The 26,833-nt window shown below is 39.5% G+C and overlaps 1 protein-coding gene across 1 annotated transcript in view; it reads left to right on the forward strand.

Annotated features, from left to right (window-relative positions):
• The window catches only part of PDE11A (phosphodiesterase 11A), a 422,322-nt gene that overhangs the window by 194,384 nt on the left and 201,105 nt on the right, over positions 1–26,833 (forward strand). Inside the window, exons 5-6 of the mRNA XM_027556915.1 lie at positions 465–529; positions 24,968–25,100. Of these exons, the coding sequence (XP_027412716.1) occupies positions 465–529; positions 24,968–25,100 (198 nt within the window). The remainder of the gene's footprint in view (positions 1–464; positions 530–24,967; positions 25,101–26,833) is intronic.

Consider the following 26,833-nt stretch of genomic DNA (forward strand, 5'->3'; position numbering starts at 1 on the left):
GATCTTTGAAGAAAGTGTCTTTTTTAAAGTTACCTTTTGCAGGTGGCAAAATAAAATTCACCTGAGAACAACTAGGGAAGGCAACTTTAACCTTTTGAAGGATATTTTGTCCAGGTTCTCCATGGATGGTGAACTGGGTTGCTAAAAGGGCAGGGAAAAAATTATTTCAAACAAGATGTCCCTTTGCCTGACCACCACAGGATTTTTACACCTTATTGTAATTATATTAGTATATGCACATTTAGAAATATATTTAGACTTTAGCAATGTGTGCCATGTAAGAAATAAGTTACAAAATGTAGGATAGAATTTTCTCTTGTCCCTCAGGATTTCTCCACTGAAAATCTGTCTTTAATCTCCAATTATTGTAATAGTCATTATAGAGATGAAAAATGTTTATTTTATTATTTTAAACTGTGAGAAAGCTTTAATTGACTGAGATTTATTGTCTTTCTGTGCGGCAGGTGGTGAAGTTTACCAAATCCTTTGAATTGATGTCCCCAAAGTGCAGTGCTGACGCTGAGAACAGGTAGGCTCATGAGTTTCAGTCTGGTCTTTAATCCTCACCTTTGATCCTTGGTGTTGACAGCACTGCATAATTTCTGAGGACAGGAGTTGTTCTTTCTTCAGATCAGCAGATGAAGCCAAATATCACCACTTTTCTGTATTTCAGAGTTTAAATAAAAACTACACATAAAAATCGGAGAAGGCAATGGCAACCCACTCCAGTACTCTTGCCTGGAAAATCCCATGGATGGAAGAGCCTGGTAGGCTGCAATCCATGCTAAGAGTCAGACATGACTGAACGACTTCACTTTCACTTTTCACTTTCATGCATTAGAGAATGAAATGGCAACCCACTCCAGTGTTCTTGCCTGGAGAATCCCAGCGATGGTGGAGCCTGGTGGGCTGCTGTCTGTGGGGTCACACAGAGTCGGATATGACTGAAGTGACTTAACAGCAGCAGCAGCACCACACATAAAAATAGATGGGGAAACAGTAGCTGATTTTGTTTTTCTGGGCTCCAAAATCACTGCAGATGGTGATTGCAGTCATGAAATTAAAAGACACTTACTCCTTGGAAGGAAAGTTATGACCAACCTAGATAGCATATTGAAAAGCAGAGACATTACTTTGCCAACAAAGGTCCATCTAGTCAAGGCTATGGTTTTTCCTGTGGTCATGATGGATGTGAGAGTTGGACTGTGAAGAAGGCTGAGCACTGAAGAATTGATGCTTTTGAAGTGTGGTGTTGGAGAAGACTCTTGAGAGTCCCTAGGACTGCAAGGAGATCCAACCAGTCCATTCTGAAGGAGATCAGCCCTGGGTGTTCTTTGGAAGGAATGTTGCTAAAGCTGAAACTCCAGTACTTTGGCCACCTCATGAGAAGAGTTGACTCATTGGAAAAGACTCTGATGCTGGGAGGGAGTGGGAGCAGGAGGAGGAGGGGACGACAGAGGATGAGATGGCTGGATGGCATCACTGACTCGATGGACATGAGTCTCAATGAACTCCAGGAGTTGGTGATGGACAGGGAGGCCTAGCATGCTGCGATTCATGGGGTCGCAAAGAGTTGGACACGACTGAGCGACTGAACTGAACTGAACTGATACATTTGTAAAACTGCTAATGAATAAAGTAGATTTTAGATATTCCCTAACTACATAGATAACTTTTTTTTTTTGCCTTATTTAGATCCTTTGTTTATCTTTCTCCCTTTTTTTTGCTTGTGTTTGACCATTAACCCCCCGGGAAAAGAGTAAGAGCTTCCAGTAGTTCATGTTTTGTCCCCGCTGGTATCTTTGAGGCTCTAGCAGGGTAAAAGTAAGGGCTGGGTACAATCAGTGAGCTTTCTGTTAGCTTTGCATTACCCTCAATAATAGTTTAGCTGCTACAAAAAATATTGATTCTTTTTACTTTGGTCAGCTCTAGAAGAAGTGCTAAAAAGAAAAAAAAAAAAAAGTGAAATTGACCAAAATGCAAAAATATGGAGAAAGACAAATAAAGCATGATAATGATGACAACACCAGTGATGATAATATCAGCTAGATAAGCTATTTCCATTCATTCAGGGCCGAGTGTGCCACGTACTATTCTAAATACTTTATAAACGTTGAATCCTGCCAAACAACTCGATTAAGCAGGCATCATTCTTCATGCATGACAGAGGAGAAAACCAAGGTTCAGTGCGTTTATATGACTTGTTCAAGGTCCTGCAGCCAGTGAATGGTATTTATACCTCAGAACAAGATCATCTAAGACCCTCTCAACCTCTGAATTTTGATCCCACTGCCACACATGGTCTATATAGAGTGAATGCCTGCTGGATTAATGTTGACCAAATCTGGCTGGATCAATCAGAATCAAACCTGGAGAACTGAATAAAGACTAAAATTTCAGGACCCACATGAACAATTTTGATTCCATATGCTGAAAGTGAATCCCTAAAGATCCATCTACATATTCAAAAGGTTCCCTAGGTAATACCTGTTTCAAGATGTAATTATTCTGGGTAATTTGATTTTATATATCTATTATTGCCTTTAATTCAGAAAATAGAAATCAGTACATTAAAATGGGCACTTCAGCTGCTTCACTTTTATCAAATGTATAAAATTTAATAAAAGAGTCCATTTATAATTCCATTTATATTCTTTTTTTCCTATTTTTGGCCACATCTCAAGGCATGCAGGATCTTAGTTTCCTGACCCACAAGGATTCAAACCTGTGCCCCATTGGTGGAAGTATGGTGTCTTAACTACTGGACTGCCAGAGAAATGCCTATAGAGCATTCTTGAAAAAGCAGAATTATAGGAGCAGAAAGCAGATCAGGACTTGCCAGGGTATGGAGGTGGAGAGAAGGGTTTAGTACGAGGGGGTACAGGGAAATTTGGGATTGTGAAGGAACCATTCTATGTCTTACTTGCGGTGGCAGTTGTATAGTTGCATTTGTGAAAACTCGCAGTACTATGCACTTAAAAAGCATAAATTTTACTGTTTATAAATTATACCTTAAAATGGGAAGCAAAAGACCTTCTGGAAGAGGTTTTTGTTTTCAGGAGAATGTATGTTCACATCCATATTTAAGGTCAGCTAATCTATACCTAAAAAAGATTTAGACATAAGGTTACTAGTGGTGTATTCATTTCCCTAAAAATTTCATGCAAAGTAGCATGAAACATTGGGTTGGCCAAAATGTTTGGGTTTTTCTGTAACATTTTACAGAAATGTAAATGTTCTACTCATACTTACTCCTTTGGCTAAGTACCAATTCATACAGGTTCTCTCTCTCATATGTGAAGGGGAAAGATATCCTTTGAAATTCGAATACTTTAATATTGTTCTTTTAAAAAAATACTAAATATGCCCTCATGGTCACTACAGAGTTAAGTATTTCATTATTTTTATGGCTGAGAGTACTTCTGTGTCAAAATGAAATGACCCAAGGCCTAGACTGCCCTCGGCAAAATTCTGATAATAAAAAAAGAAAGAAAGAAAGAAAGGTCAGATTTTCTTTTAAAGAGACATTTGAAAAGTGCCTTTGAACTTTGGCATTATGAGATAGTATTCTCCATCATTCTATTTGTGGCCTTTATGTAGAATATCCATTTATCTCAGAAGACCTTTCCTGCATCGTCCAGTAATTGTCCTCTGGTGGATGTGGGATCCTTTGGTCATTTATTGAAAGTTAAAGGAATAAAGACAAGTGGCTCTAGCATTTACTTTGCCAGTGGCCATGGAAAAGCCATTGAAACAGGCTGTGAGCCCACAAATCACAGCTTGCTCTCAACGTGTTGTAAATCTTTTCTTTAACCTTTCATCACTTAACATCTTCACTATAGATGACGTTCATTAGATACCTTAGTCCTCTGGACATCGTTCAGAGTTATGATAGGATAGCTCTTGAAGGTAATGTCTAGGGCTTCATCCAACAATGTTTCAGGACCCTATTTTAATTCTGATAAATTAATTTAATTCTCCGATTTAAAGCTTGCTGATTTTTATAGACAGTCCTTGAAGACTTTTTAAAAAACCAGTTCTGTTGCTGACTCACCATTTCTGCCTACTGTCTTATGTGGGTAACTCTTTTGTTTTGACCAGTCTCCTCTTGGTCTCCGTGTAATTAATACCAAGCAGTTTGAGAGCTGGACATGATTGATCCATCTCTCTCCATGTGTTTCTCTTATGGGACATTCTTGATGACTCTTCTAGTGAAAAGATTCTCACTGTGTCATGATGGGCTTTTTCCACTGATAGGGAGTTCTAATTGTTAGAAAGCCCTTTTATGTTGAATCAGATTTCTGTGACTTTGACCTATTTGTCCTTTGGAGATAGTTATCCCTTCGTTAATTTTATCATTTCATTCAACAGCCATATGGTGAGTACCTATTCTCCAATAGGTAATGGGGCTACAGAGAATTTATTTTAAAATCAGCAGTCTCTGCCCTCAATGGATCTCAAAGCCAATAAAGGGGGTAGGAGTAGGTTAAGAATGTAATATAACCATAACCAGATTTCACCAGCCCTCCAGACCATGGCTATAAGTAAAGTCACAGTAACAGTGATAATTTATACTTGACCGCTTGGTCATTTCTCCCTTGTAACCTAAGAACCCAAGCCCTTTGCAAAAGCCACTCTTGAAGTAGCTCTGGGAATCCCCAAGGTTTTTTAAAATTTTCATTGCTCACTCTTCATTTCTTCCAGTGTCCCTAAGTCCTTTTCTTCTAAACATGACAGAGTGGAACCTGTTGGCATGGACTTCCTGGCCCACTCCAGATTCCCATGGACCCCTTACCAGTGCTATACCACAGCTCCCCAGCATTGTCTCACATGCACTGGTGGCCTTTCCAGATCCAGACAAGGCTGGGTAATCAGTGCACGAGTGGGAAGAAGGGTCACTTTCCTTACCATGTGTTATAGTTTTCTGTCTGGCCCTCAATCAGTCCTGCGTGTACCATATATATATATATATTTTTTTTTTTTTTTTTTTTTAACCAATCTTTTAGTTCTTAAAGCTTTTATCTGCAGCCCTTCTTTCTCTATAGGACTTGGACCAAATCCATAGGATCAGGCTTAGGACCGAGTCCCCAAACTGAGGGCCAGCCACTAAGTTGTTCTTTTGATTTCTCCACCTTTCTTCCATCTCTGCCACCAGGCTCAGAGGCTCAAGACCTCCTTGTCCCAGGAAGGCCCTTTCCTTCCATGCACGTCAATTTGTACAGATAAATGCCCCCTCATGTAGAGATATGTCCCAGATTAAGCTCATATGTCCTGCTATCAAGTAAATCATGATGGCAAAGCAATTCAATATTTTCTGCAAAAATTATGTATATGTATAGCTGGGGCTTGCCTGGTAGCTCAGACAGTAAAGAATCTTCCTGCAATGCTGGAGACCTGGCTTCAGTCCCTGGGTTGGGAAGATCTCTTGGAGAAGGGAATGGCTACCCACTCCAGTATTCCTGCCTGAGAAATCCTATGAGTTCATGGGTGACAGATGAGTGTAGATGAGTGTCATCTGAGTGAGTGACAGATGAGCCTGGCAGACTCCATGGGATCCATGGGATCACAAAGAGTCAGACACAACTGAATGACTAACACTTTGACTTTTTTATATGTATAACTGATTCACTTTGTTGTACAGCAGAAACTAACACTACATTCTAAAGCAACTGTACTCCAATAAAAATTAATTTAACAAGTAACAAAATGAGTTTCCCTGCTAAAGAAAAGGTTTGTACTGGGTGACACTTTAATGTAGAGGAAGGGACACCCAACTCACCTGGGGAAAACTGGAAGGTGATTCTCAGGGAGAGCTTTCAGACACGGTGGAACTTCACTTAGGTCCTATAAGATGATAGGAAGTTAGTGACACCGCAACCTCCCAGGGAAAGGAAACATTGTAAACAGAAGCAGAGAAGTGGGAGAGAAAACATGGCAGTGTTTCAGGATCTTTAGTTAGGTGGTAGAGAAAATATGGCGTGTTTCAGGATCTTTAATGCTGTGATCTGTCATCACGAGGGTCATTGTAATTGATGGTGATGGCCCTTTGCTCCTCCTGAGGGTATCCAGCTCCCCAGAATGCCATCTAATGGGGATTTGGGAACTACCCGGTCCTTCTCAGCTGCTCAGACCCTCTTAATTGTCCTGGAGCCTGACTACATGCCTGCTTACTCATGGGAGAGTAAGCAGGTAGTGCGTGACATATTAAGATTTGTCTTGAAAAATCATCTGGGCAGTAGTATGGAAGGACCAGAGAATGGCAAGCTAAAGCCACTAAGGATTAAATCTAGTGCCTTACCCACTTGGCAGTGGTTCAGTCCTGAAAGACTGCACAGATCCACTGTACTTACCTTTTCCAGGTCAGCAACTGCTATTTTTAGACTATTTTCATATTTCATGGTCCCAGACTCTTCACCACTTTTTTGATTTTACTATGGCTATGCCCCAGCTTGCTTGAGTCTTTCTTATTCTAGTATTTCTTAAGAATGGAACACGGTTTTCTGTTTTTTTCAGAATCATAACAAATTAGAAAGGACATGTGCCTCTCTTTTACAGAATATAATATTGTTGATGCATTTATTATTCCAACCTTCTGTGTTTATGAATACTAACTTTCAATACTGACTTTACCAAAAAAATTAAGATCTTTTCTGATCTATTTGACCCTCCCCCTCCTCAGATCTCTCTTTAGGACCTCTCCTGTGAAACCTGACTTAATAATATTTAGTGAATCGGCCTGAATAAACTTTCTTGAATCTCTTATTCAAGCTTTAATGAACCTCTTTCTGCCTTCAATGGAAATAGGTAGTCTGAATTATCATATGTACCTGAAAGTAGGAATGAACATTCATGAACATCTTAAGAATTAGAAATTTTTATTAGTATAAAATATATTTGGCCAGATTTTACTGATGTATCACCTAAGTATAATATGGACACTTTGGAAATTGCACTTTCTCAGCACTGCTACTTGAAGAATTTTTTTTTTAAGTTAAATATCTGTAATTTCTATAAGGTAACAACCGACTAAAAGGATATTTTCACTTAATCATTTAATAGAATATACTGGAAATAATTATTATTTAAAGCCCAAGTTCTGTAACCACTTCAGCATTTGGAGAGTAAGGCAGTTGAAGGGAAAAAAAATTACTTCAATGGGAAGCAATCTTTTTTAAAGAAAATTTAATCTTCTTACTATATTTTTCATTTATTACAACTGGAAGGGGAAGAGGAAAATAAAACTAGAAATCTCAGAGCAGTTAAAAGGCAAGGCTTTCTGTTTAATGAGCCTGTCAGCATGCAGGTCAGCCTGGAGGGTGGAGAGCTAAAGCATTCTTTGAAAAGACAGAGGTGTATGTATGGTAGGCAGAGTAATGCCCCCCTCAAAGAAATCCAGATCTGAATATGTGGAATCTGTGAATATTACTTGGCAAAAGGGACTTTGCAGATGTGATTAAGAATCTTAAGATGGGGGGGTTATCCTGAATTATCTGGATGGGCCCAGTGTAATCAAAGTGCAGCATTTCAGCATGAGGCTATGATAACATCAGATGGTTAACACTTGCCACCATGTTTAACTTTAAATAACAAAGTCAAACCAAAGGTAGTAGACAGAATTTGGGCCCCCATGACCTTCACCCGCTCTTGTCATATTCATGAATATGTTACATTACACAGCCAAAGAGACTTTGCAGATGTAACTAAGGTGGTTAATCAATTGATGTTAAAATAGGGAGATAATTCTGGGATTAGCTAGGTGGATACAGTGTAATCACAAACTCTTAAATACAGAGCTCTCTCCCAGTTGAGGATTAAAAAGGAAGTGGTTGCTGCTGCTAAGTCCCTTCAGTCGTGTCCGACTCTGTGCAACCCCATAGACGGCAGCCCACCAGGCTCCCCCGTTCCTGGGGTTCTCCAGGCAAGAACACTGGGGTGGGTTGCCATGTCCTTCTCCAATGCATGAAAGTGAAAAGTGAAAGTGAAGTTGCTCAGTTGTGTCCGACTCTTAGCGACCCGGAAATCAGAGAAATTTGAAGTATGAGCAGAATTCAACACATATTGCTGGCTTAAATACACACAGGACCACATGTCAAGGAGATCAGGACCTCCATGCTACAGCTACAGCAAATTGAACTCTTCCAACAACCTGAATGAGCTTGATTCTTCCCCAGAACCTCCTGAAGGGAATGAAGTTCTGTCAGCACTGTAATTTTGGTCTTGTGAGATCCTAAGCAGTTAATCCAGCTGACAAACACCATAATAAATTTCTGATCTCTAAGAATTATGCGATAATAAAAGAGTGTTGTTTTAAGCTGCTAATTTGTAATAGTTTGTTATGCAGAAATAGGAAATGAATGCAGTATTAGTGTATGAGTTTGAACCCCATATCATATAAGAATAAGATTGAACTTGATGTTGCTGTGTGTGTGTGTGTGCACATCTTTTCTGCCCTGTGGAACACATGACCAGCAGCCCTACATGAACTTCCAAATTATGTTAGGTCTTGACACAGCTTTCAAACATGTATCTGCACAGTCTAATAAAAGAATTGCTGGTGGCATGGCTGGACAACAGCAAACCCTTACAATTTCTGCCAACAAGCCAAGTAAAGGAACTTGAGGAAGGAAGGTGAGTCTGGTCGTTATCTAAAAACCTGCCAATGATTCCTCTTACTAAGTTCAGTAGAATGGCAGCGTTGGAACTTGCAGGAAGGGTTGGCAGCTCGGAAGAGAGTCCTAAAGGTGATGGCGGAGCACTCTTCTAAAAAAGGCTGCATCCTGGTGACTCAAAGCTCATATCTGTGAACATCGAAGACTCTGTATTGAAAATGATTCAGGAGAGTGACACTGAATTTGAAGAAATTTCAGAAATGTCAATTTCTTTTGCTCCTAAGTTTTCCTTCTATATATAATCAACTTACATAGTTAAAATTTTCCTTCAAGAATGGCATATGATAAAATGTATGTCTAATCAAAAACTCTCTAAGATGAAAATATTAATATTTTAAGTGAAAAGAATACATTGACTCATTGCAGCATTTTTTTTGTCTTCTTTCAGTGGTTCAAAAATAACAGGGCATTTTACAACTGATTTAATATATTGCAGATTCAGTGAAATAGTATGGCCCTTTCACATGTTTTTCTTGTGACTTTTCTATCCCTTAATTTATCTACATCTGCCCCCTGAGGGTACAACTCAACTTTAAGAAGTATCTTGGAGACTTTTAGGGTTTATTTCATGTCTCAGATTGGATAGCCCTATGATTCTTCTCAACATTAGTTTTCTGCATTGCATTTTTGGGGTCAAAATACTGAAACTCAAGTTTCAATGCCTTATTGATTTTTTTTCTTTTCCTTTTCAATTTTATGTGGAATCTAGTTCTATAAACAAACTTTTTCCTTCTAGCACTCCTCACTGTTCTGTAACTCATTCTTTTAGGCTTCCAGCCCCCATGGCCCAAATCTGATCTTTTGAGAGGTGAGAAGGAACTGACTTCCATGAGATGTGACTATAATGAGACGAAACTATAGGATGAGCTCTAGCCTTGGGTCAAGAATCTGTAAACAAGACTCCTAGAGATGTTCTTTGTTTTTGTCCAGCAGCAGTGACATTTTCAGGAATAAACTTGGAATAGACTGTGTTAGCCTGGAGAGACTACGTATGATGAGGATTTTGTTTATCACAATTTAATGTGATTGTACCTTACAGTCATATTGTACATTTTATAACTCTGACATGAACCTGGCCCAGGTGAGGTGATCTTCAGCAGTTATCTGGATTGGAAGTGTGATGTGACTCATCCCTGCTTGGACAGTACCACTGAAAAGCATGCCATCCTGATGATGCTTTGGGGAATTAGAAATTCTGCTCCTACCATGAACAATGTTGCTAATACTAATGTTGCTTTACCCTGAATCCTAACTGTGCCAATTTCACTGTGTATCCCCTAGCTTGTGAATTTCAACCTTTTTTATTGCAACCTACAGTGAAAGTAAACATTGTACATCCAAACCTAGTTAATGTATGTAAATAGATACACAAATGCACACACACATATATCTAAAACATGTTTCTTGAAACTATACTTACCTTTACTATGTATGTGTCTTCTGATTTAGTCTATTCTTTAAAAAAAAAAAAAACACCTGCTGTCTGAACCCACAGAATTAATTTCATTATTCCTATATTGTTGTGACCCACAACAAAATTTTAGACATTTAACACATTTTTGATTAACGCTTGCAGTGTATGTGGCCTCAATCAGTGCCTGTGCTGGTTATTTTAAAATATAAGAGTTGTGTGAAACTGATTTTTCCCAAACATTTCAGAACTTCTTCACTCAAATACATTGTGTTGTTGTTGTTCAGTCACTAAGTCATGCCCGACTCTTTGCAACCCCATGGACTGCAGAACACCAGGCTTCCCTGTCCTTCACTGTCTCCCAGAGTTTGCTGAAATTCATGTCCATTAAGTTGGTGATGCTCTCTAACCATCTCATCCTCTGCTGCCCTCTTCTGCTCTTGCCTTCAATCTTTCACTGAGTCAGGGTCTTTCCAGTGAGTCAGCTCTTTGCATCTGGTGGACAAAGTATTGGAGCTTCAGCTTCAGCATCCGTCCTTCCAATGAATATTCAGGACTGATTTCCTTTAGGATTGACTGGTTTGATCTCCTTACTGTCCAAGGGACACAAGAATACTTTCCAGCACAATTCAAAAGCATCAATTCTTCGGTGCTCAGCCTTCTTTATGGTCCAATTTTCACATCTGTACATGACTACTAGAAAAACCATCTGTATATGACTACTAGAAAACCAGAAACTACCAGAAAAAAAGCTTTGACTGTATGGACCTTTGTCGACAAAGTGATGTCTTTGCTTTTCAACATGCTGTCTAGGTTTGTCATAGCGTTCCTTCCAAGGAGTAAGCGTCTTTTAATTTCGTGGCTGCAGTCACTGTTTGCAGTGATTTTGGAGCCCAAGAAAATAAAATCGTCACTGCTTCTATCTTTTTCCCCTTCTATTTGCCATGAAGTGATGAGACCAGATGCCCTGATCTTAGTTTTTTTTAATGTGGCGGGTTAAGTCAGCTTTTCACTCAAATACATATTGTACTTCAAGTTAGGCACCTTGGGGAGGATTTGTTTGAGGTAGACACATTTCCATCCTTTTACTTTTAACCTGTTTGTGTCTTTGAACCTAAAGTATGTCTAATAAACAGCATGTAGTTGTTATATGGGCTCATGTTATTGTATCTGTTCTGCCAATCTTTGCCTTTTGTTTGGGGCGTTTAATTCATTTATATTTAAAATGATTACTTATAAAGTAGAATTTACATCTACCTTTTTTGTTGTTTGTTTTCTACATGTCTTACGTCTCTTTGTCCCTCTGTTTCTTCATTTCTGCCTTCGTTTGTAGTACACAGTTTTTAATGTGCCATTTAAATTATCTTGTCATTTCTTTTATTATTTTTTCAATGATTTCCTTAGTGATTGCCCTGGGGATTACAACTAACATCTTAACTTGTAACAGTCTAATTTGGATTAATACCAACTTAATTTTTGTAGTACAAGAAAAGTTACCCATATAGTTCTAACCTTTGTGTTATTGTTGTCTTACAAATTATATTTTTTACATTATAACCCCCTAAATAAAATTTTACTATTGTTTCATTATGCAGCTGTCTTTTAAATGAGATAGGAGGGGGGGAAAAGGTTACAAACAAAAAATACACTTATGCTATCTTTTGTGTTTACTATAGAGTTACCTTTTCCAGTGCTCTTTACTTCTTCATGTGGGTTCAGATTACTCTCTAGTGTTCTTTAATTTCAGCCTGAATGACAACCTTTAGCATTTCTTCTAGGGCACGTCTGCTGGTAATGAATCTTCTCAGTTCTTGTTTATTTGAAAATGTCTCAACCTCGCCTTTATTTTTAAAGTATAATTTTGCTGGACATACAGTTCTTCTTTAATGGTCTTTTTCTTTGAGCACGTTGACTATGTCATTCAGCTGCCTTCTGGCTTCCATTAGTTTTCAATAGTCTGTTAATGATTTGTCTAAGTGTGGATCCTTGTGAGTTTATCTTACTTGGATTTTGTTGAGATCCTTAAATGTATAGATTAATGTTTCTTTTGGTCAATACTGAAATCAGATTGAATATATTCTTCACAGCCAAAGAAGGAGAAGTTCTATACAGTCAGCAAAAACAAGACCGGGAGCTGACTGTGGCTCAGATCATGAACTCCTTATTGCCAAATTCAGACTTAAATTGAAGAAAGTAGGGAAAACCACTAGACTATTCAGATATGACCTAAATCAAATCCCTTGCAATTGTACAGTGGAGTGAGATACATTCAAGAGATTAGATCTGATAGACTGCCTGAAGAACTATGGACGGAGGTTCATGACATTGCACAGGAGGCAAGAATCAAGACTATCCCCAAGGAAAAGAAATGCAAAAAGGAAAAATGGTTGTCTGAGGAGGAATTACAAATAGCTGTGAATAGAAGAGAAGTGAAAGGCAAAGGAGAAAAGGAAAGATATACACATTTGAATGCAGAGTTCCAAAGAATAGCAAGGAGAGATAAGAAAGCCTTCCTCAGCGATCAGTGCAAAGAAATAGAGGAAATAGGGAAAGACTAGAGATCTCTTTAAGAAAATTAGAGATACCAAGGGAATATTTCATGCAAAGATGGGTACAATATAAGACAGAAATGGTATGGACTTAACAGAAGCAGAAGATATTAAGAAGAGGTGGTAAGAATACACAGAAGAACTATACAAAAAAAGATCTTCATGTCCCAGATAATCATGATGTTGTATCACTCACCTAGAGCCAGACATCCTGGAATGTGAAGTCAAGTGGGCCTTAGAAAGCATCACTACGAACAAGGCTAGTAGAGGTGATGGAATTTTAGTTGAGCTATTTGAAATCCTAAAAGACGATGCCGTGAAAGTGTCGCACTCAATATGCCAGCAAATTTGGAAAACTCAGCAGTGGCCACAGGATTGGAAAAGATCAGTTTTCATTCCAACCCAAAGAAAGAATGCCAAAGAATGCTCAAACTACTGCACAATCGCACTCATCTCACATGTTAGCAAAGTAATGCTCAAAATTCTCCAAGCCAAGCTTCAACAGTACGTGAACCATGAACTTCGAGATGTTCAAGCTGGTTTTAGAAAAGGCAGAGGAACCAGAGATCAAATTGCCAACATCCACTGGATCATCAAAAAAGCAAGAAAGTTCCAGAAAAACATCTACTTCTGCTTTATTAACTATGTCAAAACCTTTGACTGTGTGGACCACAACAAACTGTGGAAAATTCTGAAAGAGATGGGAATACCAGACCACCTGACCTGCCTCTTGAGAAACCTGTATGCAGGTTAGGAAGCAACAGTTAGAACTGGACATGGAACAACAGACTGGTTCCAAATAGAGAAAGGAGTACCTCAAGGCTGTATATTGTCACCCTGTTTATTTAACTTATATGCAGAGTACGTCATCAGAAATGCTGGGCTGGAAGAAGCACAAGCTGGAATCAAGATTGCTGGGAGAAATATCAATAGCCTCAAATATGCAGATGATACCACCCCTTGGCAGAAAGCGAAGAAGAACTAAAGAGCCTCTTGATGAAAGTGAAAGAGGAGAGTGAAAAAGTTGGCTTAAAACTCAACATTCAGAAAACGAAGATCATGGCATCTTGTCCCATCGCTTCATGGCAAATAGATGGGGAAACAGTGGAAACAGTGACAGACTTTATTTTTCTGGGCTCCAAAATCACTGTAGATGGTGACTGCAGCCATGAAATTAAAAGATGCATGCTCCTTGGAAGAAAAGTTATGACCAACCTATACAGCATATTAAAAAGAAGAGACATTACTTTGCCAACAAAGGTCCATCTAGTCAAGGCTATGGTTTTTCCAGTAGTCATGTATAGATTGAGAGCTGGACTATAAACAGAGCTGAGCACCAAAGAATTGATGCTTTTGAACTGTGGTGTTGGAGAAGACTCTTGAGAGTCCCTTGGACTGCAAGGAGATCCAACCAGTCCATCCTAAAGGAGATCAGTCCTGAATATTCAGGACTGATGCTGAAGCTGAAAGTCCAATCCTTTGGCCACCTGATGTGAAGAACTGACTCTTTTGAAAAGACCCTGATGCTGGGAAAGTTTAAAGGCCTGAGGAGAAGGGGACAACAGAGGATGAGATGGTTGGATGGCATTACCGACTCAAAGGACATGAGTTTGAGTAAACTCCAAGAGTTGGCAATGGACAGGGAGGCCCGGGGTGCTGCAGTCCATGGGGTTGCAAAGAGTCGGACACAACTGAGCGACTGAACTGAACTGACTGAATGTTTATTTTAGTCAAATATGTGATATTTTCTCCCATGTTTCTTCAAATATCTTTTCTTCTCCTTTTCTTGTCTCCTCTCTGTCTGAGACTTCCATTAGGCATATGTTTATATGCTTAAAAGTTACTAAGACTTTTCTTTCATTCTTTTTTCTTTCTGTTCCTCAGACCAGATACTCTATCTTCAATTAACTTATCTTCAAGTTAAATGATTCTTTTGGCTTCTCACACCTCCTGTTGATCCCTCTTAGTGAATTTTCATTTCAGTCGTTATAATTTTAAATTCCAGAATTTTTTATTTGGTTCCTTTTTATGATTTCCATCTCTTTATTGATATTTGGTGAGACATTATTCTCATATTTTTCTATAGGCTCTTTTTTTGGGGCGGGTCAGAATATGGTTTCCTTTGGTATTTTGAACACATTTATATTAGCCAATTTAAAGTCTTTGTCTGATAAATCCAACATCTGGGCTTACTCGAGGCAGTTTCTGTTGATTGCTTTTTTCCTATTTATTTTTTTTTTTCTCTCTCTCTCTCTGTTTAAAACTGAATAATTTAAGTGAAAACTGGAAATAATATCAGCTCCTCACTCATTCCATCCAGGCTTTGCTGTTGTTTATGTTTGTTTCTGTTATTGTTGTTTCTGCTATTTGTTGTTTGCTGACTTTCATGAACTCTCATTGTTGTGTGTGGCAACTGAATTCTCTGCTTAGTTAGCTCAGTTGTGAACTCATGACTGGGTTGAGGTTTCCTTAAAACAAAACAAACAAAAAAAAGAACCAGTAAGTCTTCCAGCCTTGCTGAGGGGATCTGTGTGCATGTGTGGGTACCTTCAATTCTCTGACAGGAAGTTTACTTAGCTTTCACTTTCTGCTTTCACAGAATTTCAAGGTCAACCAGAGGTGGGAGTTTAGGACCTTCTGTGGTCTTTTCTGAGCATACATTCAATTCTATATTTCCAGGAACATGTCAGAACTTTTCAAATCTCCCGAGTAATATCCTATTCCCATACTTCTTCTTTTAGGTTTTCTGGTCAGCTTCTTGTTAGCTGTAAATGTTTTTCTGCCTAAAGCAGTTGTGATATGAAACAATTGCTGCCATTTTTCCCCTCACAAATGCTTTGGGATAAAGGGTGTGCTTAGTAAGCAAGCTCAAAGTCAGTTCAGTAAAGAAAAGCTTTATGAGTGGAGGTTTCCATGGAGCTGCCAAATAGGTCAAATAATAACAATTCTCTAGGGATGTGACTTTTGGGGAGTTCCAAACCCATTCTTCCTCTGCCAGTGGCTCCTTGGCTACTGGTTTTCACAGCTAGCATGATTATGAGTCTGTTGGTTTTCACCACTACCCCAGAGCTTGAGATAGGGAGATGAGAATAAGGTAAGTTTAAATAACACACAACTTGCTGTCCTTATAGAGATTCAACTGTTTTTCTTGAATGAACACTCTTTGGATTTTTGTAAGCCTCTCTTTAATTTCCACAGTTTTCAAAAAGTTGATTTTGACCATTTTTTGCTAGTATTCTCATTCTTTTGTGGAGGGACAAATTTTTAGTGGGCTTTACCAATTTGGAAATTCTCTCTGTTCTACTTACCTTCTTTGAAATTTCTCAATTACCTAGAGTAGTAGGTTAGACAAACTTACACATTGATGTAAGACAGAATACTGCTATAGTATATCACGAATATATTCTCTTTTACTTTCTTGTTCATGGATCTCCTTTCTTTGACTGTACCTCTGCTAGGAAGCATGTGATTGGTGTTTTGTAGGAATAAAAATGTGATACTTATTCTAATTTCAAGGAACGAAGAAAATCTTTAAAATATTAAACATTAAAATAGCACCATCACCACCATGACCAGTCATCTTGAAATGTAAGATTTGTGTTGTTGTGTAACATCCTTTAAATGAGAACCTTAGGACATTCTTTTTGATTGTCTGCTGCTGCTTCTAAGTCGCTTCAGTCGTGTCCAACTCTGTGCAACCCCATAGATGGGAGCCCACCAGGCTCCCCCATCCCTGGGATTCTCCAGGCAAGAACACTGGAATGGGTTGCCATCTCCTCCAATGCATGAAAGTGAAAAGTGAAAGTGAAGTCTTTCAGTCGTGTCCCCATGGACTGCAGGCAAGAGTACTGGAGTGGGGTGCCATTGCCTTCTCTGTTTGATTGTCTATTGTCTGGCAAATTCAGGGCTGCTGAACCTTATTATGCCAATATTTAATGTTGCTAGATGAAAAATAAAAGATCCAGATGGCCCAACTCCCTCTTGATTGTTTAGCAAGGAAGTGGATCAGTAGATCTGTCTTCCAGGTACCAGCAACTGAGCTCTGAGGCTCCCACTTGGTGCCAAGGCTGCTTCTTTATCAGGAAGCTCTATTGTTAGAGTCATCTAGTTGTATCCAACCTCCTTTTCCCACAAAATATAGAGAATGTTATATGGATGGAGTGTTGACACTGGAACAAATTATGCCTGATCTGATGCTTTTGAACTGTGGTGTTGGAGAAGATTCTTGAGAGTCCCTTGGACTGCAAGGAAATCCAACCAGTCCATCCTAAAGGAGATCGGTCCTGGGTGTTCATTGGAAAGACTGATATTGAGGCTGAAACTCCAATGCTTTGGCCACCTCATGCGAAGAGCTGATTCATTTGAAAAGACCCTGATGCTGGGAAAGTGTGAAGGCAGGAGGAGAACGGGATGGCAGAGGATGAGATGGTTGGATGGCATTACCAACTCAAAGGACATGAGTTTGAGTAAACTCCAGGAGTTGGCGATGGACAAGGAGGCCTGGTGTGCTGCAGTTCATGGGGTCACAAAGAATTGGACACGACTGAGCAACTGAACTGAACTGTGCAGTGATAATATCACTTTGATATTTCTGGGCTTCGGTTCAGTTCAGTTCAGTCACTCAGTCGTGTCCGACTCTTTGCGACCCCATGAATCACAGCACGCCAGGCCTCCCTGTGCATCACCAACTCCCAGAGTTCACTCAGACTCATGTCCATCGAGTCAGTGATGCCATCCAGCCATCTCATCCTCTGTCGTCCCCTTCTCCTCCTGCCCCCAATCCCTCCCAGCATCAGAGTCTTTCCCAATGAGTCAAGTCTTCGCATGAGGTGGCCAAAGTACTGGAGTTTCAGCTTTAGCATCATTCTTTCCAAGGAACACCCAGGGCTGATCTCCTTCAGAATGGACTGATTGGATCTCCCTGCAGTCCAAGGGACTCTCAAGAGTCTTCTCCAACACCACAGTTCAAATACATCAATTCTCTGGTGTTCAGCTTTCTTCACAGTCCACTCTCACATCCATACATGACTACTGGAAAAACCATAGCCTTGACTAGACGGACCTTTGTTGGCAAAGTAATGTCTCTGCTTTTTAATATGTTGTCTAGGTTGGTCATAACTTTTCTTCCAAGGAGTATGCGTCTTTTAATTTCATGGGTACAGTCACCATTTGCAGTGATTTTGGAGCCCAAAAAAATAAAGTCTGACACTGTTTCCACTGTTTCCCCATCTATTTGCCATGAAGTGATGGGACCAGATGCCATGATCTTTGTTTTCTGAATGTTGAGCTTTAAGCCAACTTTTTCACTCTCCTCTTTCACTTTCATCAAGAGGCTTTTTAGTTCCTTTTTACTTTCTGCCATATGGCCCCAAATCCTCCTCCCCAAATATAGCCCTATTTTATAAATAACCTCCATGGCAGTAGTAATGTATGTGTCTACACCCCATTTGCATAACGCTAATTATAATAATCAAACATCAGTGAAGGAGAGGAAATATTTCTAGTAAGCTTTTGTGTCTTCCAAAAAACTTAGGAAACTCAAGGAAACATTTCCCAAACATCTAGCTTTCACCTCTCAAATATGTTTTTGTTATTTTTTTTCTTTTTCCTGGCTTTGAATATGAAGACTAAATGAAAGACAGACCTTCTCATTACTTATTTATTTTGGGCCAGGGGTCTTGTCAATTTAGTAAGACTGTCACAGAGAAGGATGAAAGCTATAAAAACATTCCATGAAAACAAGGCACATGAAGAAGTACTGAGGTCAAACATAAAATAGTAGCCTGTCAGCTGTGCCCTATATTGATGCCACACAGTGAACAGAATCATGGCAACTTGGAAGTCTTAATGATTGTTTTTTTTATGCTTTACTCTCTCATTTTTTCAGGTCTCTCATTTAACATGCCTTAGTTAATATTTTAATGCATTGAGTCCACTTCTTTCTTGCTGTGTAGACATATGCACAGGACTTGTGGGAAGATATGCTCTCAATCCAGAGCAGATGGGTGGAGGTGCCCACAGGAACCCCAAAGAGAGATGTGATAGGGCTACTTGACACATCTAGATGGATAGAATTTTAACCTTATACTTTATTGTCAACAGTTTTACCAGCTAGCATATTTTTACTTCAGCACCTCTCCAAATCTGACAACAATGCCACAGCCAATAAACAGTAACATCTTTCCTGCACCAGTAGATAAGCAATTAAACTGACCACACCTCACCTAGTGTTTTTAATAAAAGAAGAATCTTTGGGCTACAAGGAACTAATAGTGAAAGCTTCCCATGTGCTATGCATTATTCAACATTATATTATTGTTGTATATTATTATTGTTGTATATTATATTATCCTCAAGACAACCCTGTAAAATGGGCTGTATTTCCCCTAATTTCTATTATGGAAACTAACAGTCAGAGTTATTAAAATTTGATCTGTAGTCTCATAGCAAGGAAATGTTGGGCCAAGATACAAAGAAAAACAAAAAACAGAAATAAGCCCCCCAAACCCAGATTTGCTCAGCTATGAAACCAAGCAGTTGTCACTACCTGATACTAAATTGTAAACACCAACTACTCACAGTAATGCCGTCTGACACCCAAATGAGAGGTGCAAGATGCTTCCCAAAATGATACCAACTCCTTGGAGTGATAAATCTCATCATTCCCATTGTACAACTTGAGGAAATGAAGGACAGAAAATGTGTTATTTGGTTTCCATGTCTTAATTTCTGATAACACAATGCCTAGAATGAGAAATACAAGTGTAATGAAGTGTCCTCAAGATAGACCATAACAGCAAGTCCATTAACAAGTTCAGGTCATGATAAAATTCAGGAAGGTCTGCAACTTAGAGCATCTTCCTCTCCCACCACAGTATAACAACTGACAGGCTGGTTCTGCTTGCTAATTAAGTTCTCTCCCATTACCTTTTATGTCTAAGACTTATTTGGTAACCTTCAAAGATATACTGAGGGCAGTAGTAAATTGTTAATGTCCTAGATTTAGGCATTTGAGATTCTCCTGCTGGGGTCCTAGCTTTGAGTTCAACTGATATTGACTCAGTTCCTTAATCTCCTAATTAAAAGACAACTTCAAATAATGTTGCACAGCTCAAAGCTTCAGGTAGGACCCAGGGATAGACAGGCTTACTTGAGAAGAAAAAGTAAGGAAGGGCATTTCTCTTTGTGAACCAAAAGTTCAGACTGACCTCGGGTCAATGGAGCAAGATGGAAACTAGTACCAGGTACAAGATGTAGATTAAAAATAAGTTTTTGTTTACAAAGCATAAAAAAGAAATTTCTGTCTCGAAGAGTTCTTGGTGTTCCTGATTCTTCGTCTCTCTGAATCCTACCCCTACTGGATAATACTCAGCCTATCATAGGGCAATTGATAATCAATCATGACCCAAAAATAAGAAAACAGATTGTGTCTATGTTGAAACTTCTGTTCCTTACCCAGTGATCTATGGTCACAGTTTGTTTGTTGTTTTTTTTATTGATTGTTAACACGTCAAGGAGAGTGTGTTGGTTCAGTCTTATAATGTTAAATTTGAGGTGTCTGTGGATAACCAGAAGGAAATGTCCAGAAAGTGCTTAGATGCATATGGAGGGAACATGGGCTGCTGACATGTGTATGGGAACCATGAGTATAAATGTGGTTGTGTTTGTGCATAGAACCACACAATATAGAGGCTGGCCTCTTCTATTAGAGCCGTATTCATCACTTCTACCATTTAGTCTAAGTTTTAGCTCTACTATTCATTATACCAGTACAGAAAACCTCACACTTCTAAAGCCTTACTCCTGTTGTGGTTTTGTCTGAATTGCTTTTACCTTCTTTCTCTGCCAGATGACTCTTACTTATCCTCCTTATAAGATCAGCTTATACTAACTTCCTTTGTGAAGTAGTTTCCAAATATCATTCCCAGCCTAGACAGAACTGATCCTTCTCTTCTCTGTTCCCATAATGTCTTTACATCTTCATTTAGGACGTCACAATCCATTGTCATTGCTTGTGAGCTTCCTGAAGGTGGGGCCTCTTTGTTAAGTCGCTTTAGTCGTGTCCGACTCTGTGCGACCCCATAGACGGCAGCCCACCAGGCTCCCCCATCACTGGGATTCTCCAGGCAAGAACACTGGAGTGGGTTGCCATTTCCTTCTCCAGGGACCTCTTTAGTTTCTGTCTATATCTCATTCTGTACAGGTAGGGGAAGGGGCTGAGGAGACCATATGTATATAGATGGGTTCCCATGTATCAATTCCCTTTTGTCAGAAAAAAAGAAAAGACCCTTATAGATCATTTCATTCAAGATTAACTTATGACTTTCCAGCATTTTGCAGCAGCCCAACTAATGGTCATCCTTGAAAGAGTGAAGTATTGGGAGTCTCTAGGAAAGACAAGTCCCATCACTTCATGGCTAATAGAAGGGAGAAAATTGGAAACAGTGTCAGATTTTCATTTCTTTGGCTCCAAAATCACTTTGGACAGTGACTGCAGCCATGAAATTAAAAGACGCTTGCTCCTTGGAAGAAAAGCAATGAAAAACCTAGACAGCAGATATTAAAAAGCAGAGACATTACTTTGCTGATAAAGGTCCACATAGTCAAAGCTATGGTTTTTCTAGTAGTCATGTACGGATGTGAGAGTTGGATTGTAAAGAAAGCTGAGTGCAGAAGAATTGATGCCTTTGAATTGTGCTGCAGAAGACTCTTGAGAGTCTCTTGGACTGCAGGGAGATCAAACCAGTCAATCCTAAAGGAAATCAGTCTCTCTGATTTTGAGAACAAAACCATCAATACAGACACAGTCTAATGATTAACATTATTTTATTCAGATATTTTGTCTTCTAATTTAGAGACTCATTTTGAGAATTAATTCTAAAAAATAGTCATATTTATTTTCATACAGTTTTCTATGTTTGAACCTTTAGCTGAGAAAGGTTTTTCAGACAATTAAACTTGGTGAAGTTCCTCGTCCTGGGGTATTTTCTGGTTTGTTTTACTTGTATCGATTTCTCTCCTACGCTGCTTGGCGCCTTGTCGACCTTGATGTTTATATTTACTCACTGGGCCTCATTTCAGGGACAGCCACATTTCAGGAATTATGTGTTTTGTGCAATAGGACAATTCTCTTTTATCCCTCCACAGTCAGTATGTTTAAGCTCATGAAGTTCTCTTTGAGTTAGTGTGAGTCTCACACTTGGAATCAAGATACCACTGAGGAAGAGGAATCAAACTGTAGCTCTTTACAGGAAACTCACTTAAAACCCCAAGCTTCCTATGTGCCCGGTCCTAGTAAAATACAAGCTAAAGGATTTCTTTACTATTTTCTTGTTACTTTAAACTAATCTTGATCTTAACTCTTTAAAGAGTTAAAATAACCTAACTGGTTATTTTGCGGTTATGCACATGGCAACTGAGATCCACTGAGCTACCACAATCTCATCTGCACTCACAGCCTATGGAGGAATCAAATTTTTGACGTGTTTCCAAACTGCAGTGAATCTCCTTAGATTGATTGTGAAAGTGTTAGTGACTTAGTCATGTCCAACTGTTTGTGACCCACCAGGCTCCTCTGTCCATGGAATTCTCTAGACAAGAATATTGGAGTGGGTTGCCATGTCCTACTCAAGGGTATCTTCCCAACCCAAGGATCAAACCCCAGTCCCTTGCATTGTTGGACTCCCTGGTGGCTCAGATGGCAAAGAATCATCCTGCAATGCAGGAGACGCAAGTTTGATCCCTGGATTGGGAGGATCCCCTGGAGAAGGAAATGGCAACCCACTCCAATATTCCTGCCTGGAGAATTTCATGGACAGAGGAGCCTGGTGGGCTACAGTCCATGGGGTTGCAAAGAGTCAGACACGACTGAGTGACCAACACTTTCACTTTCACTCTTGCATTGCAGGCAGATTCTTTACCATCTGAACCATCAGGGAAGCCCTTAGATTGATTATGGCCCCAGCTGACCTTCCTCAGTTCTCAGATCCCTGCTTAGCCTCCCCCAACCCCAGCATATGTTTCTCATTTCCTTCCCTAGCTCATCCCCAGGGTCCCACCACAGCTCTTCTCATCACACTATAGGTCAGCACTTTCTCCACTGTTTCATCACGGAAGATGTAAAAGAAAATTATGGTACACAAGCAGCACAGAATGAATCAACTGATCGATGAGCCTCTGCAAGAAATGATCAGCATTCAGTCACAGCCTTTTATAAACTGACAAATGACTTCATTAAGTTGGGTCCTTATATCAGGTGCATTTTCATATTTCTTCCTGTATTCTGCTTTCATTGCAGCACAATGTGAAATTTCACTTCTCGTGGGCATAATAAACAGAAAATAAAACGTGGACTTTTTTTGTTGTTCTTTTGTTTGTTAGAGAAAATAAAGAGCTTGTCTTCTCTTTGAAGTCCTCAGTCTTTTTACCTCTTTGATTTAGCCACCACCAGAGAAATTCACCTCTGCTTTTTATTAATGCTTTCATTTTCAGCTAGAGATCCATAAGGAATAAGTTTATGTACAAGCAACGTTTAATATGCAATAAGGACTGAATAACAAGCATCACAAATCCATGTTGAACTTCTCAGACACAGACCAACGGTCATTACAGATGAGATGTATTCAGTTCAGTTTAGTTCAGTTGCTCAGTCGTGTCTGACTCTTTCCGACCCCAAGAATCGCAGCACGCCAGGCCCCCCTGTCCATCACCATCTCCCAGAGTTCACTCAAACTCACATCCATTGAGTCAGTGATGCCATCCAGCCATCTCATCCTCTGTCGTCCCCTTCTCCTCCTGCCCCCAATCCCTCCCAGCATCAGAGACTTTTCCAATGAGTCAACCCTTCGCATGAGGTGGCCAAAGTAGTGGAGTTTCAGCTTTAGCATCATTCCTTCCAAAGAAATCCCAGGGCTGATCTCCTTCTGAGATGTATTAATGGTGGTAAATAATATCTGTGCTTCCCTCTCATTCACGTATCCAGTGGCCTCTCCATGCCAGTTCCTGGCATTCCCAGTACAGCACAAATTCCACACAGACACATTGTTGCATAATAACAATGACCGGCTCAGATGGTAAAGCGTCTGCCTACAATGCGGGAGACCCGGGTTCAATCCCTGGGTTGGGAATATCTCCTGGAGAAGGCAATCGCAACCCACTCCAGTACTCTTGCCTGGAAAATCCCATTGACGGAGGAACCTGGAACCTGGTAGGCTACAGTCCATGGGGTCACAAAGAGTCGGACACGACTGACTGACTTCACTTTCACTTTCTATGTACAGAATTTAGTGTTTTTCTTATGTACACTGAAGCTTAGATTAAAAAGTCAATAGAGTTATTATTCTTACTATGGTACATTCATTAACATCTTCAGGAACCCAGGGTTCCACAGAATGTAGTTTGAAAAGCATTACCCTGTACACTTAAATTCATTTACATAATTTCAATTATTATTGGCCAAGCCATAAAGCTAACATCCTCCAGGAAATCTTCCTTGGTGTTGCTAATTTGAACAGTACTCCATTTTGCATTTCTGCAGCTCCTGGCAGTGCTCAGTAGGTACAGGAGGAAGAAATGTTGGAAGGGAAGGATGAAGTGGGGAACCTGACTAATTCTTATGGCATTTATGTAATTTGACCTTTGTAGTGAAAGGGGCACAAGGGAAAGTTAACAAAATCATTTAACATAAAATTCCTTGTTAAAATCATACATGAATATATTTTAAATTATTAATGTCAAGGGTAGAGTTAAAACATGTTTCTCAGTAAGATTTTGTAAGTAGGAAATGTATTTTTGTTAAGAAATATACTCTGAAACTACAAAAAAATGGTCACAGAACACTAAGATGGAGTCTAGATGTGCTCTTTTGCTACACTTAAACTTTTGTAAATTTTCAATTTATTTCTGAATTCTCCCTCGCTCTTGGGTTTCATTTTCCCTAGTATCAAGCATCTAGTCTGCTCTGTTAAGAGGTGTGGGCTTAGGAGGGTGAGTGTAATTTATTATGCCATGGCATTGGCATCTTATTGTCAATTTTGGTCATTTCCGGATTGTCTGTTCTACCTCTGCCTGCTTTGGGGACTAAATAAAACCTAGAGTTGTTCTCTGGATCTTAAAGAGTCTATAATTTCTACCCATGGAGCTGATTATTTTACAAGATAGCAGGTAAGTCATTTTGTCGTAGCTGCTGCTAATTACCTTGCTATTGTTCTGTGACTAAGGTCACATACCCCTTCTTAATGAGGATGGATAGTCCTGCTACAGGAGTACTTTTACAGGTTAGCTTTCAGGTAAACTGATGTTTTTCTCTTTTCTTTCTGCCTGCCTTGGTGTCCTGATAGTTTCAAAGAAAGCATGGAGAAATCATCGTACTCCGATTGGCTGATAAATAACAGTGTTGCCGAGCTGGTGGCTTCCACGGGCCTTCCAGTGAACATCAGTGATGCCTACCAGGATCCCCGCTTTGATGCCGAGGTAAGGGGAGGCCTCTGGTTGCAGTTTTAAGGTTCCGTTGTCACCCTGTGGATGCATTGCTGGCCAGAGCCCCAAAGGAACATCATACAAATCCACAGCAACTCCTGAGTTGACTGGCAGTTCTTCTGAATCTTTCCCCTGTGATCTGACTTTCCGCATCGCCTACTGCTGACTGACAGGCTTCCCCCATGGCTCAGTTGGTAAAGAATCCCCCTGCAATGCAGGAGACCCTGGTTCAATTCCTGGGTGGGGAAGATCTGCTGGAGAATGGATAGGATACCCACTCCAATATTCTTGGACTTCCCTTGTGGCTCAGCTGGTAAAGAATCCACCTGCAATGCAGGAGACCTGGGTTTGATCCTGGGTTGGGAAGATCTCCTGGAGAAGGGAAAGGCTACCCACTCTAATATTCTGGTCTGGAGAATTCCATGGGCTTTAAAGTCAATGGGGTTGCAAAGAGTCGGACACAACTGAGTATAAATGCTGTGTTTGACAGGAAATCTTCCTCTTCCTACCCTGATTTGTGGCAAAATGGCTGTATAGTTTCACTTCATATATTTGATCCTGCCACTTACATTGTTCCATTTTACACACCTCTGAACTTTATATAATTGAATTATACTGTATGTATTTTTCTGTGTCTTGCTTTTGCATTCAGCGTATGTTCCTGAGTCACATGTGTGTGTAATTCATTCATTTATTTTCATTGCTGCAAAGTATTCCATTGTATGAATCAGCATCATTTAAGTGTTTTAAATCCATTATGGTGTTGATGGACATTTCGATTCAGTGTTTCACTGTTACACACATAACTGCAAAGACACTCTTAACTCTCTAGCCTTTTATAAATTGTTCAAATTAGGATAATGGTTTATCTCTGTGTGGGAAATAAAGGAGACTGAATTAAGGAAGATCAACACAAGGATTCAGAAGTAATGACTGAGTTCTTTCTCTTAAATTGGGTAGTGGGCATTTACTCTATCATGCTTTATTGGGAAGCTTGATCATGTTTTATTATACTTTTGCATATGCCTTATGAACCAACTTTTTAAATGGTGTAAATATGTTGACTCTTTTTGCTTCCCCAGAATTTGACTTTTGGTCCAAAGCTAAGAGCAGAATAATAGCAATCCATACCAAACTCAAACTCACGTCCATCGAGTCGGTGATGCCATCCAGCCATCTCATCCTCTGTCGTCCCCTTCTCCTCCTGCCCCCAATCCCTCCCAGCATCAGAGACAAACTCTAGCATAATAAAATGATGCTCTTTTATTATGAGGAACATTTTATATTAAACATGTAATAAAACCCATGCAATTAAATATATTCAGGCACATTTTGTATTAAACATAGTTTATGTCAAACAATGAAATGGTTAGTAATAAAAATGTATATATAACATAATTATTTCCCAACAGATATTAGAACAGCTACCGTATTTTAAAAGATTGCTCCCAAGATATAGTACGTCAGCTTCTGTTACTGTTTCGTGTTAATTATATAAGCGTGCATTGTGCTGATGTGCAGAATATATTAAGACAATGTAGATTCTGACTTGGAAGAAGTTTAATTCTAAGGTAGTATAGGGTATCATATAGATAAATTTACATGAATTCATAAAATGCCTCCACATGTGTGTGTGTGTGGTGTGTATTCAAAAAATTAGGAGATTAAATTACTAGGTTACCAAGCTAAAGTCTGAATAGTAGCAGGAGTGTTATGGTGACAGTGGC

The sequence above is a fragment of the Bos indicus x Bos taurus genome, chromosome 2, assembly GCF_003369695.1.
Source record: "Bos indicus x Bos taurus breed Angus x Brahman F1 hybrid chromosome 2, Bos_hybrid_MaternalHap_v2.0, whole genome shotgun sequence".
Lineage (NCBI taxonomy): Eukaryota > Metazoa > Chordata > Mammalia > Artiodactyla > Bovidae > Bos > Bos indicus x Bos taurus.